Source organism: Centroberyx affinis, unplaced genomic scaffold (genome assembly GCF_046629955.1).
Source record: "Centroberyx affinis isolate AG114_WGS23_722 - 3 ecotype Tasmania unplaced genomic scaffold, CSIRO-AGI_Caff_v1 ptg000109l_1, whole genome shotgun sequence".
NCBI classification, from domain to species: Eukaryota; Metazoa; Chordata; class Actinopteri; order Beryciformes; family Berycidae; genus Centroberyx; species Centroberyx affinis.
This window is the reverse complement of record NW_027278811.1, coordinates 935,001-950,370: the sequence shown is the minus strand read 5'-3', so window position 1 is coordinate 950,370 and position 15,370 is coordinate 935,001. Positions and strand designations below refer to the sequence as shown.

Genomic DNA, 15,370 nt, shown 5'->3' with positions numbered 1-15,370 from the left:
TACAAAAAATACGGCATATATTCAGTAAGGGAGGGAGGGAGAAAATAACTGTTGGTGTAATCGTGCTCTGATAATGACGCACTAAAACAGTCACAACAATATAAAAATGGAATTTTTTTTTTACTGAACAACTCTAGCAGTACCTTTACTTGAATTTTCTAGGCACATAATCCTAATCTGATTTAATCTGTTTTTGTAAAGTTGAACTTGAACAACAATACTTCTATTTGAGCAAAATATGATATTTGTCATCCTTTACATCTAAAACTAAAGGGAAAATTGACCCTAAAAAAATATTTCACATTGGGATTAAACTGATATGGATTTTTGAAGGCTGATACCAATACCAATAATGTTGGATTGAGGCTGGCAATATTTTAGCCAATATTTTGTACCAATATTCAATATCTTTAAAGCTGCACTAGGCACAATTCTTATCTAAAAATACATTGTCTTATCAGCCTAAATCACAGTGGGGCTGCAACAGAGAGGAGCGTCACATCCAGAGTAACTGAGATGCTAAAAAGTGTTGTGGGGAGTGAGAGTGAATAGGAGTTGTGTCTGTGATAATGGATCACCCATCTCTACATTGGGGGTGGTAACCATCTTCTGATGCAAAGCATTTGACACTGCCAAAGGTGAAATACCTGCCTTGACATCACTGATGGAGGTGTGGCCTAAGAGTTTCAGACCATAGTGAGCAGTGCAACGATCATTTTCTGCCCCTAGAGGTGGATGCAGGACTTCATTTTATAATTTTTTGAAAGGATTAATGCTATTCACTACATAGAAGCCATATAACCATGTTTACAATTAAAAAAGACATGATTGAATACTGATTCACTAAGGAAGGGTAAGGCAAGTCTCATTTCAAGTTTGACAGACTATCACCATTGGAGCTGTTGAGTAAAACTGTACCTTCACCATCATCATATTAGTGGGGGACGCACTGATTGGCCAATATTTGATTTTTATTAAAAGGACTAGGAATCTGTCTTTTTGGACACTATGACAGTAAACATGCTAGTTTTTAAATATTTAGCACATTTTCAGGTTGATAAAAGCACTACAATTCCTTGTCCCCCTCGAAAGGTCAGGGGTCAGGTTCAGCTACAGAACAACGTCTCTTCCGCTGGTAGGGATTCTGTGTTTTGCTCCAACACACTTCAGCAGGGTGGATGCTTGCTGCTGAGACAGCTTGAACCTGGGTTTCTCTAATCACTACTCCACCCCAAGCAGGCCTATACTAAATATAACTACTTCTGAATATTAGCCAATGTAGCCCAAGCAAAGAAAAAAAAAATCACTAGCCTATAATATTACTATAGCGACGTATAATGTGTGGTACTCAATAGTGAGTTCATACTGACCTTATTATACTTATTGTATGCTTATTATCTCCTAATATCACTGTAATATTATATTATATTTCTATAGGGACGTATAGGTTTGCAGTGATGTTTGTATTGTATACCCGTAGAATTTATTATAGGATTAATATAGTAATGCTATATATTTTATAATTCACTGAAGTGCAGATGTAGACTACTCTTGAAAATAAATCAGTGCAGTTTTCATGTGCAGCCATCATCCAGTAGCCTGATACAGCCAGCAGATGGCGTCAGAGAGCTATTATTTTCGGCTTGTAAAAATGAGGACGCTCGAGTCCCCCTTTTTTAATAAACCATGCAACCTCTACTCCACTCTGGCGGCTCGCTCGCCTTCAGGTTTCACATTAGCTCTTAACATTTTCAGTTTTCAGTCAGTGCCTGTTCAGTAATTGTGTTTCCTCCCCGCGGTTCCCAGAGCAGCTGTGCAGGAAGGATCCGTCTCTGTCTCCAGCTGTGCAGGCTTCAATCCCACAGGCAGGTCGGCCATGTTGTTGTGTGGGGGTTGATGCAAGTTTAGTAGTAGGAAGTATCGGCTACAAAGAACTGGGATACTTTGGGGTCTCACTTCTGTTTTTTCATCCCCATCATGCCGCTGCCGGATTCATCCCGACTGACTCGTCGACCATGATAATGACGGTCGCCCGCACTGCCTCCGCCATCCTGTTATTTAATGACTGTAACACTTGTGCCGCTTTGATTTAACTTCAATAGAAAATCTGACCATAGTTGCTCTGCTGGATGGATGAAGTGAGGATGAAGGCGGCTCGGTCGGGCTTGGAATAAACTCGTTTTTCCGCCGGACGAATCTGATTTGGTGGGAGGAAAAAACAACCGAGAAGGACGTGGATTTCCTAAAGGTAAAAAATAATAATAATAAAATGAGGCTTTGTGAGAGCAGACGGATAGGCTGTAGCAGATAAGGATGGGCCGAAACGCTGCTGTTCGCCTCGCTGACCTTCTGTCATCAACAAAGGAATAAGGCTATCTTATAATAATCTTAAAATACCTGTCTGTCGGCTGTTGTTGTTAATGTTTAATAAACCCTACGGCGATTTCCCCATCAATAAGAACTATAGTATTCCTATGATAATTTGTAGACTGTTTATCACAGTAGTACACCCTGTGCTGCAAGTCCCCATAGGAATATTATAGTGAAACCATATAGAAGATTATAGCCGAAATATTATGAAGTACGACAGGATCAATAGTCACCATAACTCACCATTGAGTACCACCGGCTGCTATAATACGTTCCTATATGGATACTATAGGAATGACAGTGATTAAATATTAATCAGTTCACTTCAGCTGGTTGTCTTGGTCTTGATAAACATAACGATTTCAAGTCTTTACAGTTTGTTATTGAAGGGATATTGTTTGTAAAGAAGAGTATTAAAAGTTACACTTAAAAAATAAATTGACGAACATGTAGATAAACTGTCAGCTCACTGGTTTTCAGCTGATGAACGTCTATTTTATCCACGTAACATCACGCTAATATTCGATTTAGACGACTTAACACAAAAGATTGCTCAGCAGTTTTCATCTATTTTTGCCATTCAAGGGAGAGAGAACTGCTGCCCACTTATGGTTTGAATCGTTGTGTCCTGATGATTCAGGCCAGACTCAGACATGATCAGAATCAAAAAGTGCCACCTCATCTTTTCAAATATCTGTGCCAGACGTTATGGTGGTTGTGAAATCGTTGACTAAGGATGTTGAATGCATGTGGATCAGTGTCAGGATGACGACGGGGTTCAGGCCCTTTTTTTGGTGACTCTTTCCTCTTTGCACTGGCTGAAGGCAAACTCACTGAATGCATTAAGAGATGAAGGCAGAACAGCTGAATCACCATTCCTGCCTTTTTCCCTATCATATGGTGTTTATTATGCTTTGAGTTCCACTTCTATTGAGGGCAGGGACTATAGGGAAGGAGACGTTGCTGTAATCCTGTCCCGCTGACCCCCCTAATAGTAAACTGACTGTCACACTTTGTCACACTTGAGAACCAGCCATGTAAAGGATACTGCTTATCCTCTCCAGCTCTGCACTTGTGCACATTTGTGGCTGGATCATTGACAGGTCAAATCCTCAGAAGTTGAGGAGAAGCACTGTCCTCTTCCTCACCAGCTGACACCCAAGTCACTTTGAGCAAGGCACCAAACCAGTGAAGCAGCTCTACAAAACTGTGGTTGCACTCGTTTTATTTTTTAATTATGAGTGTATATCCAGTAGCTGTATAAAATCTGAAAGCAGTGGCTCAAAAATACTATTTTTGAGCCACTGCTTTCAGATTTGTAGAGATTTTCAGATAGATTTTGTCAGAGAAGAGAGTCCAACTCTTCAGTGCGGGACAAGTTTTACTGTCGCAGTATCACTAGCAGCCAAGGGGATGTTGACAGTTCAAACAGCCGGTCTTGCTTCCTGCTGACAAAAGGATGATTGTGGACACTGATTCCCAAAATAGCACATGCTTACCCAAAACTCAATTGCGTGTGTTCAGGTATTCCCAGAAGACCTGTTATTCTAGAAAAGGTGTGATGTCTGTTCTCTGGCATTACAATAATTGTAGTGCTGATGACTGGAGACATGGGCAGCCTGCATGGCGGTGCCAGCTGGAGGCAGCTTGTCGTCAGTTTACTCAGCAGCATTCTGGACATGAAATTCAAAGGCTTTTCATCGACTCTCAGTGTCGTGTTTGGTGAAATTCGAGGACTCAAAATTGGCGTGTTTTGGGACAAGACGTTAGTCAAAATCAGACATCTCGTATAGAGATCTCATCTTTTCTCATGATCATGTCAAATCAAGAAATCATAGTGAAATCATTCATTTGTAAACTGCCACTATATCAACAGATATATTTTCCTCCTATAGGACAGAGAGAGCTGCAGAGAACTGAGGATTTATATTTTAATTGAGAAAATCGAGTACTTTCAAGGCCATCCATTCATTTTCAATAACTTTTATGACCGTATTTAATATTTCTCAAATCCACAAACTTTCCAAGGCCTGTAGGAACCCTGTTTAGCACCACTTACCTCACTGAAACCCATGTAAGCTTCAGGAACACATCACCATGAGCTCGTTTACAAATGAACGTTACCCCCCAAATACAGTAATAACCCCTGTGATGCACCAGTTAGCGACTGTTCCTTTCCACGCCCTTGGAGGCTTTACATCTGTATCGTCATATGATAACTACATTTTCCCAGCCCCGGTTTTAACCCTTGGCATCGGAGGAATGCGGTGGAAGGTGGCAGGCAGCATCTGTTGGGGATTCGAAGCCCAGTAAAGCCTCCCAAGACCCTCCCAGTCTGCAGCCACGGTGTCAGCTGCTAACAGCTGTCCAACCAGACGGAGGGCAGGGCTCCGCTCAGACCGCCGGGCCGATGGAGGAACTCCCCATCACACAGTGCCTCTCCCTCGCCGGCCTGCCTGCCTGTCTGTCATCCAGCCAAATGTCAACTGCAGTAGACTCGAGCTAATCTAAACCCCTGGGGAGAGGAGGCTGTTCGAACAAGTGAAACGCTAAGAGGACCGAAATGTGTTTCAGTATCAGGATAGAGTGTACTGAAAACGTGAAACATGTAAACACAGACATGGAACATACATGCACGCTTTCTGAAACACGCTTTACAGTCTAATTATATATGATTTTAAATGCTTGTATTAACAAGGGATTTCCTACACATTATTTTTAATTACCCATGATTTTGGAAGTTCTGGATTGGATAATTCACAGTCTACTTTTGTACCATACCATACCATCATCAGTTACCTGCCACATCTTATACTATAAGTTTACCCATTTGCTTCCATCAGTATCCCCTAAATTATGTTATTTCTCTCCTCACTCCTTTGGCTTTTTTGCAACAGCTCCATTATTTTATGATTTGGAAGGAAGACAACATAGCCATGTATGTCATTTACGTTGGTTCTCTGCTTCTGAAAGTGTGTGTGTGTCTAAGTGTGTTAATGTTGTGTGGGTGTATGTGTGTGTGTGTGTGTGTGTGTGTGTGTGTGTGAGTATTTTCCACGGTTGATCCACCCACATTCCTCACAGCGAAAGCCACAGCAGGTGGGCTGTGGTACAGTACAGTGCCGGGTGGAAGCGAGTCTAGGCCCTGGCTATCTGTCTTATTTCTGACACCAAAGTCTTGCTTCCACGCGCCGCAGACACGGATAACACCATGCTCAAACAATCAGACACTTTCTAAACCGTCTATCTGTATGGGCCCTTGTGTCAGTCACGGTACGAAATCAGAAAAGACAGTCGAAAAGAACGTCTCGGCCATCCTAGCTGTCATGTTTGAGTGTGAGAGAGAAAAAGCTCTCCTCGCTGCTATCAGCATTTTGTGAAGCCGGTGTGGAATTCTCACTCTGAGGTCGGAGTGGGGGAAGGAAACTGCCGGGCGCTCATTGATAAGAGAGCAGCTTAGTATTGAGTTATCATCCTCATGATAACAGCCCGAATATGTAAAGTTTGGATTTCATTGCTTTAGAACACATAGGGCCAGTTTGATAGACGTGAATTACATCTATTCATATAAGACATTTCTTTTCAGATAAGGTTTATGTGTGAAACCCCAAAAATAGTCTGACTCTCTGATCAGAGTTTTCTGTTATGTAAAATGCACAACTACTGTATTAAATATTTTTTCTCCTAGAGCTGATGGTGGAAGCTGATTTACTGCGGTCTGTTGTGGGTTTAGTGTGTGCAGCTCTTTCCAATCCTCTACAGTTAAAACTTTCATAGACCTACGGATTGACTGAAATCGGGATTGGTATTAATCCATAACTAGAGTAAAGTTGACTGAAATGAAAATGAAACGAAATGAAAGAGACTTAAACTTGTTTATAACATTTAAAGTAGTTCTTGATCTTGTCTCTCTGCCCTGATGAAACACGCTTGACATTCTCCTTTTGAATCTTATCTGTATTGATTTAAGACACAATTCTGGGTGAAAACATGCAGGGACAGGAGGTCAGGGGTCAAGGGTCATAAGGAACCTCAGATGTCCATGGAAGGCTAGGTCCCTCAGGGGAACATCTGCAGCCTGCTCAGACTTCAACAAATATGTATAGTGTAGTTTGGTCACTTTTTGTTCAGTCTGACCTAGAATACTTTTTGTATTGACTATGTTGAAGCCTTTGATGGACTAGTTTTTGAATATTCCCCATTCATTTTCATGTGCTCAAAGTGACTTGCTCTAGTCTCTGTCATACCTTGCTTTGAGACAAGCAAAAAGTTGCTGGTTCAAACCCCAATGCTGACAGTGATCATCCTTGCCCAAAGTGTTCCTGAGCAAGGCAACCAGCTGATCAGAAACAACCAGCTCGGTGGTCGTGTTTAGCCTTCAGAAAAAAGATGGTTTCTAGTCCATGGCACTCAACACCATCAAGAGAGAGATTGTAATTACAAGGATAATGCAAAACATTTGTAAACAAAGTCATAAAGTGCTAAAAATAAATAAATAAAAGGAACACAACTAACAGGGGAAAATCAAGTCATTCAAACTTTTGCTGCCCTGATTTCAAATGCTTGATCATCTCATGTCTTTATTTAGATTTTCTTGTACTTTCTGTACATCAAGCTGCCTCACACTAAAGAAAAGGAGACATGCTCCTGTCTTATGGGCTGCTTTGGCATGAAGAAAGCTTAACACATACCAGCAAAAAGAATACACACATCTTTGTTTTAATACGTCAATATATTTCACACCAAAGTGGGCCAAAGAGTGGGACTTCTTCCCCACCTTTTGCTGCACTTAGAATAGTATTTTAAGCCGTCTGTGTCTTGAGCTACTCCTTAAATTTGCTGTCCCAGATCACAATGCTTTGATTCAGGCTGAGAGAAAAGTCGAGCTAACTTTGACCTAGTTTTGGAATGGCACATGTCTGCATCTGACAGAACGAGACAGAGTAGCTTGTCTTGGTTTCTGCCTGATAAAACAACAGCACCACTCCTTTCAAATCAGATCGAGGAAAGAGCTGTGTGTGTGTGTGTGTGTGTGATGAAATGTGAACTTTTCCCGTTTAAACTCCTCACCTTCCTCTGTCATTGTTTCTCTGTGGCTCTTCATAGTGTAGCACAGTGAGTGAGACAACTGGGAGTCCTTTCATGTTTTCATGCTGTATGCTATTGTAGGTCATGTTATCATCCTGGGGGCAGTGGGATGTTGTCAGCAATTATAATATGTTACTATAATTAGCAGCAAGTCGGCGAACATACTAACAGCTTGTCCTTGTGTTTTATGGCTCTGCTGTTCATGAATAATTTTAGCATTGAATTTGTCAGTTTCTCATAGACCTGAACATCAAAGCCAGCGAGGACTGACGTTTATTATCCGAGACAGCCAAGTCTGGCCTCACTGTTTTGCACTGTGGGATGTTTGTTTGATACAATATGAGATGGGAAATGTTCCCTGGCCTTGTGGATTTCACTTTCTCAAAAGAGAGTGCACCTTTCGTTATGAGTACCACCCACGTCTCGTTATTTTAGTCCATTTCCTTTGCTGGTGTCTCACCTCATCCAACGCCGCTGGATTCTGTCCTTGGTGTTGCAGTACTGTGTGCAGCCAAAGCCCGTGGTGTTATTATGTGATGGCTGGCTGGTTTAACTGAGGTGGCGCTGATAGAGGGGTAGCTGAGCTGATCAGAGCCTCCAGGCAAAGCCACCCTGCATCATATCATCACAGTCTCTTAAGAGCACTCCAGCAGAGACGCCTTTCTGAAACACTGAAACAGGCCATACTGTTTATGTTATTCAAGATGCGCGTGGCTCCTATTGATTATAGATGAGAGTAAATGGAAGGAAGAAGAAAGGGTCTTTGTCCTAAACATGCTTTCAGCTCTCAGTCTGAGATATAATATTGCTTCTGTCTTTCAGGTCTCCCCTTCCCTGCATCCCTCTACATCTTTTACTGTGATAAAACAAGAAAATTACCAGTAATATTCAGTCGTACAGGCCATCAGGTCTAAGTGTGGCTACAGAAGAGGGGTCTTCACATCAGGGCATCTCTAGGCCCTGGTTGTCATTTGTTTGTTTTGTGTTATTATCCTCTCAGCTGGGGTAAATCCTCCACCCTCATAATCCTCCTAGTAGTTGGTCGAGCTGGCACTGCCTGCTTGCCCCCTCTGATTCAGCCAACATGCTGCCTCTCTATCTATAGATCTAAATAATTTTGCTCATGCATACACAGCCACCACCGCTAATGGGAATGTCATCTGAACTGCCAGAGGAAATGTTTTCCCTGTGCCTCTGCCATGCAGCGGTATTGTGCTCTGCTTATCACTCTGGATTTGGAGGGAATCATGAGAGGGAGACCTAGATATTGTGTTTCATGTGCATAAAGAGCAATGATCTGCCATTGGGAATGTAGTATTGATAACGTTGCTCCAGAAAAATCCCCTTCAGCTATGCAACGTAGTGCAGTGTCACTTCAGCTATTAGTGAAGGTGGTGGATCATGCTATCATGTTTCCCTCTGCTTTCTGTTCATTCAAATATGAGCAGGGAACAGGTGTGTGTACACACCCTGCTGTTGCTTGATACACATATAAGCTCTATATAAGCATTATGAAAGAATACACTGATTGTATGCATATTTATAGAACAAAATATAGCATATTGTTGTTGTCGTAAAACTCCTAACTCCAGCTTTTGTAATTTTCATATTTTCACTTCCATTTAAGGAATACATGGTCCTCTATAGGCTGAGAAAATTCTCCAACCTCTTGGGTTTATTAAACCCTTTCAAAACCCCGCCCTGATGAAGACTGTATAGTTGAAACACGGAGCCCATACATTAAAGGCTTTTTAACCTTTTCAACAAAGAAGTGTGCCTTGGGCTATTCTTTTGGAGAGATCAGCTATCTTAACCAAAAACAATGAGCTTCATTCCCTCTTTTGCCCTTTCAAAACCCATTGGATAATGCCAAAGATGCATTGTCATCAAGCTAGAGACAAGGCTGTTTTTAGTTTAGCTCCTGGAAAGTTTATTGGAGATACAAGGTTTCTACCCGATAGCAACAGTATATCATTGATTGTATTTATAGTTGAAAAGATATTTCAAAATGCTATATATCCATATCGGTAAAAAAAAAAAAAAATCAGTACCTGAAGTTTCTTGGACAGCATAAATATAAATGACCCAGTCTGTAGTGTAATATTTTAATTTTGTCAACCAAGGACAATCAAGGACTTCAGTCGCCTAATGTCCTTACAAAATATCATAATTTCTGTTAATTTTGTGCCTTGAATCATTTTGGAAGTGTAGGTGTCACTTTTGTCAAATGGTGGTTATATCATCTTGGAACAAAACTTTTAAAAGGAGATATTCCTGGGACATTGGCCAGTATTTTTATAGAGTGGTAAGTTCATTGCTGACCCAAAGAGCCAGGCACTCTTCATCCTGATGATGAAATGCAAGCCCACCACGGTCGACCGAGCCACTGAGCGAAGCACTCTGCTTTCCATGAGACCGGTTTTGTCTCGAGTTAAAGGGGAGGTTGGCTCGGAATGTGAAAGACAGTTTTTTTCCATGCCAACAGTCTGAACATATTGGCCATAGATCTAACATCTGAGATTAGATTTATTGACGTATTCCTTTGAAGCAATTTGAAGATCTGTGTTTCATTTTGACATGCCTCCAATGACTGACCACTTATAAAATAGTTTCACAGAGGACAACCAACGTGCAGCACGAGCCGTAACCTGCAATTTAACCAGTTGTACAGTTTTATTTGAGCAAAGTGCTCTGAATCCTTGGAAGGTTTCTGCGGTTTGTCCCCGTTTTGTTGGTTTCCTTGGCAGTTCAGCTGGAGAACTCGATGAACTCTCTATTACGCCCCTCCCTCTGATGAGGAAAAATCCCTCCAACCTCCTAAGATCAAGGCTGCTATTCCAAGATCAGTGAAAGATACATTACTGCAGCAGCAGATCCTTGTCACTTTGTTTTCTGCTGCCACTGCCTCACTGCATTTTCAAGTTGGCCCTCTTCTGTTGAATCGGCTCATGATTGACACTTCACTACTGTCACCAACTATGCCAGTGCTGCAGAACAGTTCTTTGGCTTTGAATGTATACTTCTGTGTTTATGTGTTGTCTATTTTCATACCGTACATCTTGTCTGGCCTGAATTCGAGGTCCTACTTAATTTCAGCCTGCGCCGAGTGTGTCAATCCTGTATTGTTTTACTGTCCTGTAATGTGTCAGCACCAATTAACCAAGTCAAAGCCTTTGTGCAGCCGTTCTTGACGATTAAAACAATTCTGATCTCCTTGACTTCTGTACCAGCGTGTCTGATCGTCTCCACATTTTCTAGGCCTTCGCTTCACAAAGGAATGCCTCAATGTTATACTGGCCAATTGCGTTAGAGGGAGGAATGACAACCATGCGTATGGAGACACCGACTTTTAATGCTTCTGGCATGGTGAGACGGAGGGCCCCAAAAGGACACACTGGTTAAATAATATACATTGTGGTCTGTGTGTTACAGCTGTTGGGTTTGAGACACGACAAGGCAGACTTGTAGCTTGCAGCGTATATACTGGAAACATGTTTCTTTATGGCAGCATTTCTTAATTCTCTCTAGGCCTATGTTGAGGCAGTATTGCTTCGGATGGGCTTCTATTTGTTTATTCATAATGTTTGTAAACATTACATGATCTCTTTATGGAATGCAATGACATATTGTAGGCCACAACAAAGGAATCATAATCGCAGCTATTTATCCCTCCATTTTACACTTGTCACCCGCCAACATGTATGCACAACTGAAAATACATAGCCATGTTTGAGACGTGAGTGATTTAAATCGGCTTTAGCATTTGCCCCTATGTCCCAGTTACCACATGGCTTATAGTCTTAGCCTTTGCAACAACAACAAAATGATTCACACGACAATATCGGGTTATTACATTTTCATTTCATGCAGCATGTTTCAGCGCCTACGGGCCATATGTTGCGATTGTTAATCCTTAACCTCTCTTGGACCTTCACTTTTCTTTATGTATTACCTTGGCAAGTGATGAATTGCATGCTGTCTTTGTATAGGCTCTCCATTCTCCCAGCATTAAACTGATGAGTTTGTCTCTCTCCAGGCGAGACTATGGGCTGCATTAAGAGTAAAGAGGACAAAGGCCCTACGATAAAGTATCAGCCGGAGAACTCCCCGGCTTCAGACCCCGCCACCGCCGCTGCCACTCCTCACATAGGCCACTATGGGCCGGATCCCACCCAGCTCCAGCAGAATCAGTCTCCCTCGTCTTCGTCCGGCGCCGGGGCCGGGGCGGGGGCCGGGGCCGCGAGCTTCAACCACACCCTCACCCCCTTCGGCGGCTCCTCAGTCATGACCCCCTTTGGAGGAGCGTCGTCCTCCTATTCTGCTTCTGTACCCAACTCGTTCTCTGGCGTCGTCTCAGGTAAGCAATGTGTGTTGCAGTGTGCAGTGGTGGAAAAATACTCAAATCCTTTACTTAAGTAATGGCAGCAATATCATAATGGAAAGCTTCATTAAAAGTAGCCTAGACGTTCTGCATTCAAATGTAACAAGTAAAAGTACTTCTGAAGAACGGTCCCTTTCAGAGTGTTAAATTATTGATGCTTTAACCTGTAAGAAGTATTTTAATGTGCATTTCTAACTACTCCATATACTGTTGGATAGTTTAAACTCTTAATAATGCAACATATTTTATGAGGTTATTGTATGTTTTGCGGGTCAAGCCTTATTCTGCAAAGTAACTAGTAACTGCAGCCGTCAGATAAATGTAGTGTAAAAAGTACAATATTTCCCTCTGAAATGTAGTGGAGTAAAAGTTTAAAATCTCTCTTGTACTTAAGTACATTGAGTAAATGTACTTAGTTACTTTGAACCTTTGGTAGTGTGTTATTATGATATGATCACCCTGCTGATAATGTTCTGCGAGCAACAGGGAGAGCTTTGTCCTCTTAATATCCTTGATACTTGATCTTAATTTGGTCATTATGCTCATCTGACATGTCAATATTGTACTGTAGCTAATGCCACGGTCATTTTCTAAACTAGCTTTTCCCTGTTAGATTTACAGCAGGTCCTGTTATCAGCGGTGATCACTCTTAATGTGTCTGAGCAGCTTATAACGATCCTAAGAGCAGAGAGATGAGATTGAACCCTCCTGTTTAGGTGGGATTTAGCTTGTAATCCTCCTCCCTGTTGGATTATCTGGTCTCAGAGTGGGGGGTGAAGGGTGGCGCTGGCATGCTATTTGGTTTCTGCAGGAGATAACGGGATTATTGCTGACAGCATTGTTCTCAGTGGTGGGTATATGAATGTGATCTCTTCTGTGAGCTGTGCCACATTTGCCAGCTGCACCTGCCCAGTAAGCAGAATGTTTTACAGTATATTGGACTGGGACAGAATGACGAGTTGACCGACACCATAACTCATGTCTTGTTATGATGTTGCCTTTGAGCTGATGCAAGCATTCCCCTGTGCCAATACCTTGTTAAATAATTAAGCTGGCTTGATGAGATCTCCATTAAGACAACCAAGGGCAATATTCCAATTAGCAACTGGCATGATATACTGGCTTTCCCTTTAACGTCCACTGCAGCCAGTGTTTCAGACCTGCGTCGTGTCTGACTGTCACTGTCACTGTGCAGTCGAGCTACGGTCATATTTCCATCCATACAATAGAATTACAAGCCAAAGAAAATCAATAGGAGCTCTCCGACCAGGGTAACAGATTTACCCTAAGCAGCCTTTCAGCTTTCACACAAACAAACCTGCTGCTGCTGCCTGTTAGGCCTTTTGTACAGGATGTCATTTCAGTGTCCTGCACCTGCATCATTGTCATTTCTGTTGATGCAGTTATGTGTTGATAGTACTCACTTTCACAAGGTCACCAGGTATTTATTTATGTTTGTGTGTATGCATGTGCTTGCAGGTGGTGTTACCTTCTTTGTTGCCTTGTATGACTATGAAGCCAGAACGTCAGATGATCTTTCGTTCAAAAAAGGAGACCGCTTCCAGATCATCAACAATACGTAAGTGTCTCTCTCTCAGTTTACGGGGCATGATTTAGATTTGAAGCCCTGTTTCCTTGTGAGTAGCGCAGTGATAAAAAATGTCTTTAGGGCAGTAATCCTCAGCTGCACCTGTTCAGTGTGTATCTACCCTCATGAATGAGTTAGATTACTACTTGTTTCCAGATTCTGGCTTTCTGCACAGCACTGTAGATCTTTTATTTATTTATCTAAATGCTCCGGCAGAGATGGCGCCTGAGGTTGTAGCTTTGTAATGTAAACTAGATTAGTCCTGTTCAATCCCATTGCCACAATGCCATTCATTCCTCCCTTGCATTTTAAATGCAATTTACAAATCTTTTGAAACTGACACAGAACAATTGAGTTCAAAGGGAATCAGGGATGGAACTAAAGGATTTGGCTGCTACCTCCTAACCGTTTCCAGAAGCCCCCATGCTGGTTAAAATGAGGATAATGTTATACTAACCTGATCTGTAAATTATTAACCATGGCCTATTGGGCAAAGAAAATTTCCATCCCTGGAATCAATCCCTAGATCCTTTACATGATATAAATGCATTGGTGCAAAGCCAAACTCTGAGTGAGTCACAGGCTTTGGTTGACTGTTAAATGAACGAGTCCTTCATCTGGTCTTCTATCACTGTCTCCCTGCAGAGAGGGAGACTGGTGGGAGGCCCGCTCCATCAACACAGGGAAGAAAGGCTACATCCCCAGCAACTATGTGGCCCCTGCTGACTCCATCCAGGCTGAAGAGTAAGGCCTTGTCCCCCATTCTCATAACCTCATTATGCCATCCACAGCGACGGCCGCAGGAGACTAACGATACTAGCATGATCCGGTCTCACGTGGGCTGCGTTTCAGTCCACGCTCCAGTGCTGACAGTCTTGCATCAGGTCCTGCTAGAATCTTCATCATCAGCACAAACAGGCCATGTGATTTTGATGTTCCAAGCAGGCACACATAGTTCTGTGCTTCTGATTTCCAGCAATCACCAATCAACTTGACGAAGTCATTCTGAGTTTGACGTGTTTCTTTTATGCCAACCTGTCTTTGTACAGGTGGTACTTTGGTAAAATGGGACGCAAAGATGCTGAGAGGTTGCTGTTGAATCCAGGGAACCATCGAGGAACCTTCCTGGTGCGAGAAAGTGAAACTACTAAAGGTAAGGATCACTTCAAGCACTATTATCTTGCCCCAAGTGTATGAGTATGTACTATGATGGAAGAAAACCATACCATTGCCCTTGTCTTCTTTAGGTGCTTTCTCCCTCTCCATACGAGACTGGGACAACGCCAAAGGAGACAATGTGAAACACTACAAGATCCGCAAGCTTGACAGCGGAGGATACTACATCACTACGCGGGCGCAGTTTGACACATTACAGAAGCTGGTCAAACACTATACGGGTATGTAGTATGCAGAGCCTTTCGCTCTCTATCTCTATCTCTCTCTCTCTCTCTCCATCTCTCTCTCTCACACACACACATGCATTCATTATTCATCATACTCTTTCATCACACTTCTAGGAATTACCCTGAAAATTACCCTTAGTCACACCCGCCAACCCGAGCCTTCATGTGGAGTTTGTCTGTGCTACCTGCCACAGGCCGCAGAGTGTTCCCAAGGGAAATGAATAGCCTTCCATTTTCATAATAATTGATGGAGAGACTGCCATTTTTAAGCCACCCCCCTCTCTCTCTCCCTGCTCCCCAGCCTGAGGGGGAAGAGGGTTAAATCTCTGTGATCCCACTTGACTGCTTCCTAACTCTGGAGAGGGTTTGGTGTGTTAAAAACCACTTCTTCTCATTCATATTTCAACACAGTTATCATAACAGCGTCTAAATCCATCCATATCAAATGGACTGAAATGATGCATGAAACAGAATGGCTTTAAAAACGCTGAATCCTAGTCTGCTCATACAGGGACTCAAGAGAGGGAGCGTTGCACTGCT

At 42.4% G+C, this 15,370-nt stretch overlaps 1 protein-coding gene across 1 annotated transcript in view; it reads left to right on the top strand.

Moving 5' to 3' along the window:
* The first annotated feature begins 1,925 nt into the window (after positions 1 to 1,925).
* The window catches only part of LOC139649684 (tyrosine-protein kinase yes-like), a 19,948-nt gene continuing 6,503 nt past the window's right edge, over positions 1,926 to 15,370 (top strand). The window contains exons 1-6 of the mRNA XM_071526164.1: positions 1,926 to 2,248; positions 11,495 to 11,815; positions 13,319 to 13,418; positions 14,073 to 14,171; positions 14,477 to 14,580; positions 14,675 to 14,824. Coding sequence (XP_071382265.1) covers positions 11,503 to 11,815; positions 13,319 to 13,418; positions 14,073 to 14,171; positions 14,477 to 14,580; positions 14,675 to 14,824 — 766 coding nt within the window. The 5' untranslated portion in view covers positions 1,926 to 2,248; positions 11,495 to 11,502. The remainder of the gene's footprint in view (positions 2,249 to 11,494; positions 11,816 to 13,318; positions 13,419 to 14,072; positions 14,172 to 14,476; positions 14,581 to 14,674; positions 14,825 to 15,370) is intronic.